Below are 16,514 nucleotides of genomic sequence, written 5' to 3' on the forward strand. Positions count from 1 at the left end.
ATTTCAAAAGAGGGAAAATACTTTGGGAAATATTAGCATATCCTAAAGGTGTGTAGGGAGGAGCATACAGTGGTACCTCAAGTTACATACGCTTCAGGTTACAGATGCTTCAGGTTACAGACTCCGCTAACCCAGAAATAGTTCCTCGGGTTAAGAACTTTGCTTCAGGATGAGAACAGAAATCGTGCTCCGGCGGCGCGGCGGCAGCAGGAGGCTCCATTAGCTAAAGTGGTGCTTCAGGTTAAGAACAGCTTCAGGTTGAGAACGGACCTCCGGAACGAATTAAGTACTTCACCCAAGGTACCACTGTATTAGGTAACAGCCTGGTCTAACTCAGTGAAGTAGAGATAACTGATATCCAGGCCTACTTAGCCCACTGCACTCAGTGGGACTTAAATGTCAGTGTTTATTTTAGAAATTTCTGCCCTTCTTTCCTTCCACTAGGGGAACTCAGAGCACACAAGAGGATGGAGATACAGGCAAGCAACGTTTTAGGCGCAACAGATATGTGCGCGATTGCGCACACACGCACAGTGCCGAACCTGGAAGTGACCTGGAAACATAAGACGTCACTAAAAGGGTGGAACGGGAGTGGGGTAGGGGCAGGTTGTGGGCTGAATGAGGTGAGAGCGGGATGGAATGGGGTGTTTCAATTGCGCACGATTTCATGCAAGTGCACAGTGACCTAGAACCCAGAATGCCTGTACATGTAATCCATGCAATATCAAGCAGCATGATAAAGTGTTACAAGAAAATCAGCAGGCAGAACAGATGTTCAGTAGCTTCTCTCAAAAGGCCTGTAAAGAGCCAGGTTTTCACCAGGTGCCGGAAGGCATGGAGTGACAGCCTCCATAGGGCAGGCAGTGCCACAACTGAAAATGTGTTGCTCCTCTTTCTCAACTGATGAACCTCAGTTGGAGGAGAGACGTGAAGTAGGACCTCAGATGTTGAACCGAGTGTAGGAGAGGCACCTGTGGGCGAAGGTGGTTCTTAGGATACTTTAAATTGTGTAACTTCAATGTAATTGGTTTACAGGTGGCTAGATGTGGAAAAAAAGGAGTGGTAGATAGTGTTGAAATTCGATCTCCTGACTACTGGGAAACTTAGTTTCTCTTTGGTTAGTCATTCCTTATGCAGAACTATTAACGCCAAATTTGACTGTCTTCTGAACCTCCAAAAATGATAGCAAAGACCCACACACCCCTTAATCAGTGATTATGTTTCAGCTAGCGGTTTGCATGTGTGAAACAACTGACGCAGGTCAAACACTGCAAAAGTGATTTTTGGTCTTGTAACACTTGCAGTCTCTACAGTGAGTTGGAAGTTGTCGAATCAGCACTTTGGAAAATGCTGCAGATTCTAGGTACTAACCAATGTGCTAATGATTAGCAAGAAGATGGTGCCTAGCTGGGAATAGTGGTTAACAGAAACTGAGGACAGAAAATTTGCAAAGGCAAAGGTGGTAGCTCCTGGCCTGTGAACCTAGTTAGACTCACCTTCTGGTTTACGAGGCCATTTCAGCTAAGGTTCACCTGCCTACCATGTGGGTGTGGGGCAAATAAAGATACGTTGGCTTGGGGTGGTGTGGGAGACATAAGGATCTGGCCCATTTAACCATTAAGAAACTTTTCAGGGAAAAATAAATTGCTGTTCTGCTACAAAGTTGATTATGTTGCTAGAGCAGCAGTTGTCAAAAGATGTTGTCTGCTGACCACTTTAACTGGTGTCCTTACAGGGCAAGGTGTAGGGGGTCCTTGGCAAAGTGTCTGGCTGGCAGACTTAGCTGCTAGTGCCTGGCAGCAGCATACCAGGGAATGCTGGGTGGCTCCTGCTGATATCTGGGAGCTGCTGCTGTTAATTCCCCGCAGTATTTCAAAGTGACATTATGCTAAACTTCAGACCTTCACTGTAAAGCTCCCAGTATTTTTCAGGAAAGGGTAGAAAGAGCATGCATCAGTGGTAGGGCCTGCCAGGGACTGGCATCTCAGCAGCTAACATATAATAGAATCATAGGATTGTGGAGTTGGAATGGATCCTGAAGGTCATCTAGTCCAAGCCCCTGCAATGCAGGAATCTCAACTAGATCATACATGACAGATGGACATCCAACTTTTGCTTAAACACATCAAAGGAAATACAGTCTACCACTTCTTGTGGAAGTCTGTTCTACTGTCTTAACAGCTCTTACTGCCAGAAAGTTCTTCCTGATGTTTAGCTGGGATCTCCTCTTTCATAACTTGAAGCTAGTGGTTCAGGTCTTACCCTCCAAAGCAAAAGAAAACAAGCTGGCTCCATCCTCTATGCAGGAGTCCTTGAGATACTATAAGATGGCTATCATGTCTCCTCTTGGTCTCCTCTTTACTAGGCTAAACACATGCAGTCCTCTCAATCGTTCCTCATAAGGTTTAGTTTCCAGACCCTTGATCATCTTGGTTGCCCTCCTTTGCACACATTCCCTCTTGTCAATATCCTTCTTAAATTGTGGTGCTCAAGACTGGACTTAGGACTCCAGATGTGATCTGGACACTATCCTTTTTTTAATGCAGCCTTCTTTTTAGCTGCTACATCTTTTGATTCATTAAGCATGTGGTGTACCCTATATCGTTTTCACATGTACTACTGGCAATCCAGGTGGTTCTCATCTTATATTTCTGCAGCTGGTTCTTCCTGCCTAAGTGTAGAACCTGAAATTTCCTCTCTCTCTCTTTAGTTTTTAAAGTTTTTAGCCGTTATTTCCAATCTATTGAGGTCATCTGGAATCTCAATTCTGTCTTCCACAGCATAGGCTACTCTCCCAGTTTCGTGTCATTTACACATTTGATGAGCATCCCCTCAATTACTTCATCCAAGTCTTTTATAAAGATGTCGAACAACGGACCCAGAACAGAACCCCACGGCACCCCTCTTGTCACTTTTTTTCCAGGATCAAAAGGAACAGTTAGTGAGCACTCTTTGGGTTTGGTTAGTCAGCCAATTACAAATCCATCTAACTGTTACGTCGTCCAGTCCATATTTTACCATCTTTTCTTCAAAAATATCATGGGGGACTTTGTCAAAAGCCTTACTGAAATCCAGATACACTATGTCCACAGAATTCCCCTGATCCACCAAGCTTGTAACTATCAAAAAAAGAAATGTGATTCATCTTCCAAGATACCCCTTGCAGACCTGGAAGGTTACTTCAGCTTCATGGAAACTATGCTATAATAACTAATGTGCTTTAGAGGGCTGAGGACGGTGACCTGAAAAGCAACTACGATGTAGGAATGTGGTAGCCAACATACAGGAGCCTTATGTGATCTGGCCAGATTGTCAGCTGACTTGCAGAAGCATCACATGGATAGATCTAGGGTCTAGGCAGGGTGGTGAGGATGGTAGGGTAGAAAGGAGAAAGTAGTTAATGAGCCATTTGGCCCCAACAAGAGTTAGGCATTGTTAGGCTAGGGTGGAAGTAGCAGTGCAGTTACTAGGCTCCCATTCTGAAGCCCTTTGCTGCACAGCTATCTAGGAAGGAGGCAAGATTTTTCTGGACAGAGAATTTCTAACCAACTGTTTCAGCCATAGTGAATTTGTGAGAAAAGAGACACAATGTCAGGTCTTTTTTTCTGCCTCTTGATACCTAAATTCTACATACTTTCCTCCCCAGGACTAAGGTGCTTCTTTAGCAATGTTTTATTTGTAGTTCACCACCCCCACCACTTCCTTTTCATTCTGCAAGAGTTCAATTAAACATTGCCATAATGGAAATACTATCTTTTCAAAAAGACTAAGTAGGTCTCTGGCCAGTTCAGTTTAATTTAATCAACAATTAATTCAAGCATATTGGGTTTTGTTCTGTTTTGTTTTAAAAATATACAAAACAACTTTGATTTGTTGAAGCTGTTGACTTTCCAGCTAAAGGAGCAATTCATGAGCCCTTGTGTTTTTGACTTAGTATTTCACTGATCTGTTGAGGGTGCAGTAAATCCTCACCATAGTCCACCATTTCTAAAAGTGGAAACACCACTAAATAAAGCATAGCTTTTAAGTTGTTAGTCTACTGAGGTTAAATATTTAAAAGTGAGCAGGTGCTATATATTTTTATTAGTGCCATTCTGTCATGCAAGAAAAGAGCAAGGAGATTGTGAGAGGAAGAACTTTTAGACATACAACTCCCCCACTTGCAGTGCCCCAGTTCAGTACCATGAGATGCAGCTGTGTATGTTGATTGGCTGTAACCATGCAGAGGATTGGCCATCTCATGGAAACATTTTGATGAGGTCTATATCAGTGACCATCTAAGTGGCTGGCAAGCAACCAACAAGGACACAATAGTATTCAAATGATGCTATATACTCCCCAAATCCCCCCAAGAGGGGTCTTTATAAGAGATGGGGTGAAGGACCAAGCAAGCACCCAGGGAAAGAGAGTTCCAAAGCCTAGATGTGGTTTTCAGAAAGGCCTTATCCCACATATTCGCCAGCCTTACTTTATAAGAACATAAGAAGAGCCTATTGTATCAAGCTAATGGCCAATATAGTCCAGCATCATCTTCTCATAGTGGCCACCCGATGCCTATGGACCAACCCAGTCCTCAAGCAGGACCCGACCACAAGATTACTTTCTCCTACCATGGTTTCCAGCAACTGATATTCAGAAGCATTACTACCTCCAACTGTGGAGAAAGATAATAGCCATCATAGCTAGTAGCCATTGATTGCCATGAATTTGTTAAATTATTTTCTAAAGCCATATAGGTTGGTGGCCGTCACTGTGGGAGTGAGTTCCATACTTTATATGTATCTTGTGAAGAAGTACTTTCTTTATCTTTCACAAATCTTCCAACGTTTAGCTTCATTGGATGTCCATAAGTTCTAATGTTACAAGTGATGGAGAAAAAGCTTTTCTCTGTCCACTCTCTCCATGCCAGGCATTATTTTATAAACTTCTATCACTTGCCTCTCTTACTTGCCTTTTCTCCAAAAGGTCCCAAACTCTGCAGCCTTTCCTCATAGGGGAGTTGTTCCATCTTGATTATTTTGGTTGCCCTTTTCTGAACTTTTTCTGTCTCTGCATTATCAATTTTGAGCATATCAGATAACAGGGGCATGGATCCAGGACCTCAGCTGAAGATCTATCAGAGCATGTAGGCTCCTGTGGAAGGAAGCAGTCCTTAAGACGAATGTGGAATTTGAGGCCCTCTAGATTATGTTGGCTTGAAATGCCATCAGTCCCAGGCAGCATAGCCAATGGTCAGGGATGATGGAAATTGTATCCCACCAACCAGAAGGCTATCAGTTCCCCACTCCTGTTAAAATATCCTATTTCCAGGCTGCTTAGGGCTTTAAAGGTCAATATCTGCACTTCAAATTGGGCCCAGAAGTAAATGGGGAGCCAGTAGGGTTGACACCACACTAGGGTCATATGCTCCAATTCAGACTCTTGCTGCTGCTTGTATCTTTGGGGAACCTCTGCCTGTTCTTTAGCGCCAGGAAAACAGTAGGCAGACTGTTTCCAGTTGCTTTATGCAGGGAAATTGTGGTCTCCTAGACTTGGAGATCTCAGGGCTTTCTCCCTTTACATTCCAACTTCTGAATCAATTATAACTTCTTTTAGTATAATTTTTATTGATTTTTTAATTTAAAAAAGCTACAAAGAAATACAGTAGCGTGCATACAGAAGTAACATTTCCATTAACACAAAGTTATACTATTATACAGAATTAGTTACAACTTCTGATGTTCTCCATGTCTGCTTCTCATTACAAGACTTGGATTGGGAATCGGAGACGAAAATATCGTCTAATGGGAATTGAAGTCCTCCCTCCTCTAGGTGGCCCTGCTCTTTTCCCCAATCAATCTGATTCCAGCAGTAGATCAATAACCATTCCAGAAGATGATGCTTCGACAGATGTTGGAGATGATAATGACAGGAATGATGAAGTTTCAATATGTTTATCAGAAGGAAGCTCACAAGGTATTCAAACTTGTCACTAGTATTATATTGTTATTTCTGTTCAATCTTATCCTAATAGTCTGAATGTTGCCTGAATGTTGCCTCCCTTTATCCCAAAGCTACTCCCAGGAAGTAACTAGCATTTGGATCCTAAATGCATTTACTTGGGGCTAAATCTAAATATGTTCAGGATTACAAAGTTTTCCTTTAGCCCTGGGAAATCCTCAAAAGATAAGGAAGCAGCCTTATAAAATGTCAGACCATTGGCCCCCTACCTACCTCATTGGCTATGTTTACTGGCAGCAGCTCTCCAGAGTTTCAGATAGGGTCTTTCCCAGTCCCACCTGGAGATGCCCGGGATTGAACTTGGGACCTTTTGCACACAAAGCAAACGGCATACCTTGTAGTAGTCAGTTGGGCGGTGAAGGCAGGGTGGTGTTGTGCACCTGACTTGCAGATAGCAAGCACTGCTGCTGCTTGCTATGTGGGGGATGGATGAGGCGTAGAGAGCCTGTTGTTCGGTGGGGATGATGGCAGAAGTGTTGGATTGACTTCACTGCTTGCATGTGCTGCATTCATCTCCCCTTGCCGTGCTCCTGCCTCAGTGATGCTTGCCATTCAGAAGCCAAGTGCAAAATGGCTCCTCGCCTTTGCTTACACCTCTGACTGCTACTGGGCATACCACTGAGCTATAACACTTTGCCAACTGAAAACACAGCTGAAAGTTAGAAGTGGAGAAGGCAGGATTTGCTAGAAGAAAACATGCGCTCAGTTGAAATGAGGCTCATATTGCATGTGGAAGTGCCATTGTACACATTTACAAAAACCACATGTCAAGGAGTGAGAGCTGGATCTTTGAGTCACCGTGAATGCGGTTTGTCCCTCAGGGTCAGAGAGGATTGTTCAGGAACCTCTCTGGATTGAATACATTGTTGTTGCCATGAGGATGTAGGATAAAGCTAGCTGCTTGGTAGCTTCTGTGCATCCTCATTAGTTTGTTCCAGATTTTTGAGGGTGTGATTAAGAATGGTAACTGCCAGTGCTTTTTTTCTGGGGTTACTCAAGGGTACACAGTACTGTAACCTTTTTTTCTAGAAGAAACGCACTGGTAACTGCAGCATGGTTTGTGTAGGTGGCTTTCCCCCATCCCACCTCAAGATATTAGTTCTACTCAAGGAAGAGGCATCAAAGTGCCTGCCACATGGGAAGATGTCTAGAAAACGTCTGCCTCTTCAAGCCCCATCCCTAGTGTGGAAACCAGTCCCAGTCAGGGTGGTGATCAGTATCAGTATTTTTGAACATCTCCCATTAATCAGTTGAGCAAGAGGCAGGGCCAGCTGTGTAACAGGGTGGCTGGCCTTTCAGGAGGAAAGGGGTATGACAGTGACCCCTTAACAAAAAGTCAGTTCCTTGCCCAAGTGAAATTGCAACTGTAATTCAAACTTGACTACATAGCAGGTGGTAGAGCCACAACAGCATTGATTTTGATGCAGTGTTACAAAATGGAAGAACCAACAACTTATTTAGTTAGGAGTGAACTTGCAGTTGCACATTTCACTAGCTTTACAAGTTCAGCTAATTGCTCCTGGTGTTTCTGACTAGAGCAAACCAACAAAGACTTTGGCTTCTGAACTTCAAAAAAAAATTAGGCACATTTGCAGATTTGTATGCCAGGCTTGATCTTATTGTTTTGTTTGAACAACTTGCTGAGAAAGTGGCTGAAAAACCCGAGAACTGTTGGGAGCAAACTTGTGATAGGTTTGTCAGAATTTCAATTATAAAAAGAGTAAGATAACAACATAGAATTGGTTGAAGATGACTGAAAGCCAAGTACGTTAACAAAGTCTGCAGATCTTCTCTGCCTTGGGGTGAAGGAAGCAACTCCTCCAACAGGACAGTAGAGAAATAGTCAGAACACTCTGCAATTCAAGTGAAAAGCTGCCTTAATATTAATTGGGTCTGGCACTCTGACACTTATGAGATGGAACTGCCAGGGAGAGGCAGGAAGAAGGTGATTGTAATCAATACCCCACACAGCTGCAGGATAAATACAGAATTTCTTAGGAGCAGAATAAAAAGAGGCTTGGTTATTACACACACACACACAGCTCAAAACTTGTTCAATCGGAGAACCGCTGGCCCATGGGCCAAATGTGGACCTCCAGGCCTTACTGTCAGGCCCTTGGAACTCTCTCTAGGCCCCAACCTTGCCATCCCTGCACAAAGCTCAAGTATTCTTACCTTGCCATAACGTGTCTGTTAACTCTAATATGCCTGAAATATGTGTATGTATAGAAATCTTCGTATGACTGGAGTGTAGCCCACTGTAAATATGTCCACTGCCCTGCCCCTTTTACCTCTGACCCCATCCTTACCTGGCACACAGCCCTGGAAGGTTCTCCATGGCAGAATACAGCCCTTGAGTTGAAAAAGATTCCCCACCCCTAACTTAAAGAGACACCAATGGGACTCTAGGACATACAATGGATCTGCCATTCAGTATTCACTGTTTTAGCTGTCTTGTGTACTTGAATTTTGGTGGGACTTGGCTACTGTTTTGGATTGAGTAATGTGCTTTGATGCAGATAATCCTTAAAAAGAAGTTCGTTTACCATCCCATGGTGATGGCATAGTGATCCTTATAGCTGGACTATAGATTGTAAGATTATTACAGTTTCTAACAATGTTAGCTTCAGAATATGACCACTTAATAGTCCAGAACCTCTATGTTAACTAAAGGTTATTTCTTCTGATTGTGTAAATTAATAGGCAGCAGAGGTTGTATTTGGCAAAACGGATCATTACTATAAGCTTCCAGGTTGAATTCAGTGCTGGAAAAAAGTATGGTGTGTGTGAAATGGGCAGCATTTTTCTCTCTCTGTAAGGTGTGAATTACATAACACCTTATGAATTCAGGAACTTATTCTAGAAACACATATTTTGTTTCATTTCTGTAGAAGAACAAAGTGAAGTTCTTCAGAATGAAGACACTGGCCACGGAAGAGAAGACCAGGCTACTCTAACTGACACTAATGGGGTACGGATGTTTCCTAAAACTTAATAGTTTGATTAAATCCAGTTACTCGGATGGGCTGATGTATGAAGGGCCACAGTTTTTTCCATTGTTTTTCTGGTAGGTTCTATATTCAAGGCTCATTTATGCAAATGCAGAAACTATGATGTGCACAGAGTCACACATCCTGAAAACCTCTAAATTGGTTAAAAACAACCAAAAAGATGCAGGGGCATCTGATGTTCTAATCGTATGTCAGTACCTTTTTGATTTCAAAATGAAAAGCACCATTTGCCTTTTCAGACAATACAAATCATAGACGATGAAGAAGATGGTATGATAAGTGAAATAGAACAATTGAATTGTCTTCTGGAATTCAAAGTAAGTAACTCCTGTAGAAAACAGCTAACATTTGTATACAAATAGAAAGGTGATTAATCAGCTTAAACCCAAAGTGCGGGCTTTGTTCAAGGAATCGAAATAAGAGCCTGAAAGGACAGAATTAGTTTGGAAGAAATTCAAAAGAAGCAAAGAAAGACACAAGACATCAAATGTTTACTTAAAAAATCAAACTCTTAAATGATACCAGGTTTTTTTTTACAAAATATTGAAAGCCCAACATTCTTCAGTTGACGGCAGCTTTCTTTGGGGCAACTGAAAAAACTAACATAGGAATTGATGAGCCAACTAAAATACAGTTGATTATAAACTTATTTTAAACTTTATCATAAACTTAGTCACTATATGGAACAACCTATTTTTAATGTATCCAATGTCAGAGTAGACCCATTGGAATATGGACATGACTAACTTAACATTTACTCTCAGTAGGACACAACCCATTATACATGGGGCATTCTGCAAAATGAAAACTAATCAATTTTCATTTTTGCCTTAACACTGGTGAGCTGGTAACGGAAGGGAGAGAGATAAGGAATTTATTTCAGTCACACAATACAACAATTCTGTTGTTCCGTTATTACAAATTATTATAAACCCATTAACCTTTTGAGGCAACCCATTTCTGCTTAATGTCTCTATCCTAAAACGTACAGTGTGCAGGAACTTGAGGGGTGGGTGAGTGATGAGGAAGGGGAATATTGCCAACTAAAACAGTTCAATGTCATGAGGATGCATTGAAGTTTGTGGGGATATTATTGCATGCTCGCAGGCAGATGGCGCAAGACCCAATGTTTAGGATGAAGCTGCTGATTGCTTTGAAGACAGACGGCTGTTCCAATTTCAGCAGCTTGCAGATTACAGCTGAACATTTGCTTTTGATGCTATGTGAGCAAAAGCAGTTGGAAACCGTGACAACTGTTTTTTGCCAAAATTGCGAAAGGTTACATGTGTACATAAGAATTGGGGGTGGCTTACTTTCAATTCAGACGCCTTCAAACAAATTTCAGTTGGTGTTAGAATAAAATATGTATTTTTTACTAGAACTTTACCTACACTGAAATGAGTAATGTCTTTAAAGCACACACAGCGTGTGCATAATTGATGTCCATGCATTAATTTCTGGACTCTGCCTTCAGGATAAGAGCAGTGCTGAATGAATGTGTGTGTGTATGTGGAAATGACCTTTTCTTAATGTCACTTGTCACAATACTGAATGTCTTGTTGTGACAGTATGTCCTACAAAACCCTGTTTGTTGATTTTTTGAATTATGTTTTGACATGTGGGCTTCTTGGTCACATAGTCCATTTGCATAAATATGCATGTTTACTTTCATAGGTTCCCCACAAGCTTTTTTAGCCAGTAAGAAATTGGATAAGCTTTTTAACACCCCCCCAAGCTTTCTGTGGACCCCAAAGACAGCTGTTTTGAAAGCCACTTTGTACTGCCTGTTTTCCTCAGTTAAGGGACCAGTTGTCCAGTGGTGGTTTATCGCTGCCCCCAGCCCACTCTTCTCTTTTTTAAACAAAAACAAAAAATATATTTAACTTGTGAAGCTATTGCTGTTTGCTTTACTGCTAAATGAAAACTAGCAAACGCCTATGCTAACTGGAGTCTGTTTGATCTCTAGCAGCTTCTTAAACTAGGGTAAGGAAAACAATTTGCCTTTCCCCCAACTTTTTTGTGGTTATACCATTTCAAGAGCTCTGGAGTAGGGTTTTCTGGTTTTGTAAAATAAAAATAAAATTAAAAAATCCGCATATTCCCTACAAAGCTCTATAGGGGTTAAAACTGCAACACTGATTCATTATTTGCTGTTTTTGTTTTTTTTTAAAAAATGTGTTAATACTATTGGGGTACACTGGACCCCCTCCCATTATTTAGGATGAGCTCAGTATTTCATTAGGGCATTTTTTTGCTTTCTGATTTGTTTTTTTTTTTTTTTTTGTCTCCCCCCCCCCCCCCCGGCTTCCTCATAGAGAGAAATTTCAGTTAACGTCATCAGGTCTAATGAGCCCTATTAGCTTTTTAAAATTCAATGCCAATATTTTAAAATTTCTAATCTGGAGTCACTTTGAAATTGATGATTAACTTTATTTCCAGTTAGGACTTCAAAAAGAATTCATTGGAACCCCTACAGCAGATATGTTTTTTTAAAAAGTTCTTTGACAGTTAAAATGGCTTTCATTCAATTTTGATTCTTGAAATAAGTATAAATAAATATTTTATTACAGTAGAATAACTTTTATTGTAATAAAAGTTATGGACAGCATCATCCCTTAAGCCTTCAAAGGTGCCTTACAGTGCTTAGGGGTCATGGGCAAACCTCTAATAGTTAAAGGCCATGAGCTGAAATAGCTCTTTCAATTCAGAGCAATATGTTTCAGTGGATTCCCCACAGGAATGAACTCAGCATATCAAGTAAAACTTAACCGTGTTTCAGAATTTGTTTTGCCCATTCCTGTTGTCTGCCCTGCAAGGCAACTACCAAATGGGATCTGGTGTTGCAGCCTTGCATTTCTGTGATGTTAGAAGTCATACTGTGGTTACGCTTCGCATGATTCAGATGTGCCCTGGAATAGGATGAGTGTTTTTATTTGTTGTTGGAAAGGCTAGTGTAATGGCTACAATGAAGGACTTAAGACGTTTCTATCCGTTTCATTTAGGACTGTGAACCACCACCAACTGTTTTTTGCAAAAGTTCAGTGTTGCTGCATTGTGTACTAGTAGTTAATCAGAAATGAAAGTGCTAAGTTCATAAGGGATAGCTTAGTTGATAGAGCATGAGGCTCTTAATCTCAGAGTTTGGGGGTTCGAGCCCCACATTGGGCGAAATATTCCTGCATTGCAGGGGGTTAGACCATAGATGACCCTTGTGGTCCTTTCTGACGCTACAGTTCTGTGATTCTGAAGTCCTCAACCCAGAGCAAACCACAGTATGCCAATTCAGGATGCTGACTTGCTTGGCACCACTAGTTAAAAGGTGGCTGAGGTAACAGCCGTTTGCAGGCATCTGTAGGACTGGGCTATGAGGGTAGTTAACACCATCCTTTATTTGAACTTGAAAAAGTCATTGCCTTTCAAACATAAGGATAACAAGCATCAGGCTTGTAACCTTCAGAATATTCTTAACACAATGCAAAATTAATACATGAAATCCACCGCTACATTGATAGCCACTCATGTAGGTGGCTTTAAAAGGAGAGCTCATAGAGACTAGGTCTGTCATCAGGTATTTGTTCTGATGTCTTAAAAAAAGTTTTATTGAATTTTTTGTCAAAGACAAAGCAATGAATAATTGTGGAATAAAATAACAACAGCAAACCAATTACCAAATTACAGTCTTTCTTCACTGAATATCGTATGGTATTTAAATACTCCAACCATAGCAAAGAATGAGAAGCTGGAGGGATGTGGGAAGATCCCTCAATATATAGTCAATATATTGTCTGATGTCTGTATGGAACCCCCATATTCATGGGATGTCTGCCACTGAATCAGAATGCTGGACAGAAACCTGTCCTCCAGCTTGATGAAAGTTTTCATCCCCTGTGAAAGGGGCTCCTGTTTTTATGCCTCTTGGGAAATTTAGGATTTCTTTATAATTTCAATATCTACAGCATTGAACTTACTTTATTGCTGCAAGGTGTCATGTATAGTATACGTGTATTTTTTCCCTTTCATTAAATATTTCTGCAGCCTCTCCAGTTGCCTGAAAAAGCCCTGTGGGAGAAGTTAACCTCATGACATATTTACATCACAGCATGGGACGCCAAGAAGGCATCCACTGCTTTCATTTTTAAGGGAAGTTCTTCCTTTTGGTATTAAAAACTAACTCCACGCTGATTTATTTAAAAAGTAAAAAGACTTCATTTAAAAACAGAACAGTGAACAGCTGTCAGGTAGACAGTAGGCAGCCTCCCCAGCTTCATGTACTTACAGGAAAGCAAACTGAGAACATTATGGGACTTTCATAAAATGCAGTCACCCAGGAAGGTTGAAGAATGCATACAGATCATCAAACAGATGATCCATAGATGGGAAGAAGGGAACTCAGACCACCACTTGGACACCATAAAAGTAAAGACAACAAAAACCCTCCACCTGACACATAAAAAATTTTCACTGACATTTTCTGTCCCCTTTAATAATATTCAAATGCAATTTCATCAATCATTAGTTGATAGAGAATTGTCAAAAAAGTGCAGGAGACATTTTTTGGCATAATACCACTGAATGCCATTTGCTTGTGTGTGTGTGTGCGTGCGTGTGTGTTTCTGATTATGGGCATCTTACTAGCCACTGGAAAACCTTTGGTGAGAATGTTCTTAAGGGTATTAATCAGATGTCCTGCAACTACTTGGCTGTATGTGTAAACAAGACAAATGTATGCTCTTGACATACTTTACTTGTCCAGATTTGATCTGTTCTTTGTTTTAAAATGTTCCCTTTTTATATTTCCCCCCTGTTGTTGTATTAAATGAGGAATGTAACAATCAATCCTTTCATAGCCCAGTGCTGAACTTCCCCCTGTCACACGACTGCTCTGCCCTCAAAATATATTTGCTCAGAAAGTACACTGTGGAGTTCTAATTTGCAAGTCATCCTCACAAATGAGGAAAGGGAAATCATTCATGCTTGCTGAAATGTTTTTCTGCGTGCTGCCTTTCTTCACACCTTTTATTTAGGAAAGCTCACATCTTTTAAAGGGGGGAGGGGAGAGCCCTGATCAAGCCCTCTTAAGAGGAATCACAGTGGATACCTGTGCAATATTTCTAGTGGTGTACTCACAGCAGTGTTTGTTGAATGAGCCTTATGGAATGTCCTCCTTGTGTCACTCCCCTGTGATAAGAGAACCGGAGGTGTTTGGAAGCACTGCAGGCTAATCTGTTTGCAGGCTAATGAAGAGGGGAAATGGAAATTTGCAGGGAGCAAAAAGGGCCATCAGCTTAGCTTCTCCTCACTCCTCTGGACTTGCTGGAGCTCCCATCACCATTCCCTAGTGTGAGGCCATTCACACTTCTAGTTGTAAAAGTTGTAGTTATCATGGAGTGCAGGGCAGTGTCTGACCTGGTGGTGACTTTACCCCCACAGTCTATTGGTTCTTGCTGGCTTGAGGCTCTGAATGCTGCTGCCCCTCAATCACTAGTCTTCTCCTTGAGTGGGCTGTATCTGCTCCTTGCCAGTCTTGCTGCTCTTGCCTCTCCTCCAGGGCCTGATTGGTGCCATCTATCCATAGAGACAGAGATGGGCTCCTTCTCTGTCTTTGCTTATGCATTCAGAGAGGGCAGGTGGAGAAGCAGCAATCACAAGAAGGATCAGCAAAGCCAGAAAGCTCCACCGATTGGCAGTGGCGCCTTGGTAGGTGCCCAGTGATGCTGGCCCTTGCTCCAAATTAGGGGCTCTGCAATAAACAACTGGGGCTGTACTTTGACTTAGAGCCTTGGTAGAAGCAGGCTGGAAGTACAGCTCTGTTCACTAGGCAGAAGATACTTGGTACCAATCCCGAGGGATCTTTCTCCTCTCCACTCATGGGTGGTAACCTGTTCCCAACTTACCTGAACAGGGTTTTGGAACCTGAACACAAGCAGACCTGATTAGACTAGACACTTTGGTAGCCTCAGGTAGAGAATATCTGTTAAGCATTCTCTCTCTAAATTTTGCCCATTGTTGATACTGTTCCAAGCATACTTTGAAATTTTCAAGTCGAACTTCATTCAGTTGTTACCATGTATTTACAACATAATCTCTTTTTTAAAAAAAACCAAAGAAACAGCTAGGGGTTTTATTCATATCAATCTGACTTGGAACTGAATAGCCTGGGTTAGTCCTTTAATTTCAGTGAGTCTGCTCTGCATATGATTAACAAAGGGAACAATTTGGTTCATTGTACTCCGAGGATGATCTTTGGAGTTGTGCATATATATGTAATTCCCCCCCCTCTCCGCTTAGACCCAGGAATTAAGGTTCGCTGAAGAAGACCTGGAGCATGAAAAAAAGAAATACGTTGAGCTACAGGCTTTCACTCGGCGTTTGATACTTGCTGTCAAAATGGATGATAAAGAACAGCAGCAGGTAAGACGAAAGTGTAAACAGCCGAGAAGATCTTATTTTATAGAGGTGTGCAGCGACCACAAATTTTGCCTTGTATCTCTAGCACTTGGAAGAAGTCCAGTCTGCTTCAGATCCACTCTGTGCCATTCTGATTTAATTTTTTGTTTGAGTCTGAATCTGATCCGTAAATATGAAGCTCATTTTTGTTCCCAATGACTAATTGAGAACCTACAAACCTCTATACTGTTTTTTCCTTTTCACATAGATGGATGAAATTTGCAGACAAGAGAGCATATCCAGAGTGAATTACGCTTGCAAAATTTCAGGCAGATCCATGCCAGGCTTTTTATGCAAGGAATTGTTGAACTCACTTTCTTTTTTCTTTCCTGCCAGAATTGGGTACAAGTTTCAGGCATGATCACCCCTGCTGAGTAAATGAAGCCTGCCAAATATCAGAAAGATAGGTGCAGTGGTTCTCCCACATGGGCAAACTTTATTGGTTGGGGTAGGAAATAGAAATTGTTATAAAAAGCTATAAATGTAACTCTCTTTCTCACTTCTCCTCCCTAGCTGAATACTCTCAGGGAAGAAAAGAGAGGGAGAGCAATAATTTTTAATTGTTTGTTATGAAAAATATTTTATAGTCAGGCAGGCTAAACCTAAGCATTCTGATAAGGGTTCATTTCAAAGGAACTATGGTACCTTGGTTTTCGAAAAGCTTAGTTCTCAAACATTTTGGCTTCCGGATGCCGCAAACCTGGAAGTGACTGTTACGGTTTGCCAACTATTTTAGGAAGCCAAACATCCGACAGGGCTTCCACAGCCAATCAGAAGCCATGTTTTGGTTTCCGAATGTTTTGGAAGTCGAACGGACTTCCAGAACGGATTCCGTTCAACTTCCAAGGTACGACTATACGGTTATTTAGAAATAAGCTCCACCAACAGAACTAAATTATTTTCAAATAAGCATGCCATGAGCATGTTTAAGGCAAGGCTCTTTGTTGCCTTTGCTGCAAACAGGACTTGCCAGAACACACCAGAACTCAGTTCCAGCACCTCTCTGGTGAGCCCCATTGCCATTCTAAGAGAACAAGGGAGCTGTTTGGCACCTCT

General features: G+C 41.5%; 1 protein-coding gene across 11 annotated transcripts in view; it reads left to right on the forward strand.

Annotated features, from left to right (window-relative positions):
* Window positions 1–16,514, forward strand: part of HDX (highly divergent homeobox) — a 52,208-nt gene that overhangs the window by 27,173 nt on the left and 8,521 nt on the right. For 10 of the 11 annotated variants that reach the window (XM_083595928.1, XM_083595929.1, XM_083595924.1 and 7 more), the window contains 4 exons: window positions 5,748–5,955; window positions 8,892–8,971; window positions 9,251–9,328; window positions 15,300–15,422. In XM_083595928.1, the coding sequence (XP_083452054.1) occupies window positions 5,748–5,955; window positions 8,892–8,971; window positions 9,251–9,328; window positions 15,300–15,422 (489 nt within the window). The remainder of the gene's footprint in view (window positions 1–5,747; window positions 5,956–8,891; window positions 8,972–9,250; window positions 9,329–15,299; window positions 15,423–16,514) is intronic. The other variant, XM_083595923.1, reaches the window with a different exon arrangement.

The sequence above is a fragment of the Podarcis filfolensis genome (genome assembly GCF_964270895.1).
Source record: "Podarcis filfolensis genome assembly, chromosome: Z".
Classification (NCBI taxonomy): domain Eukaryota; kingdom Metazoa; phylum Chordata; class Lepidosauria; order Squamata; family Lacertidae; genus Podarcis; species Podarcis filfolensis.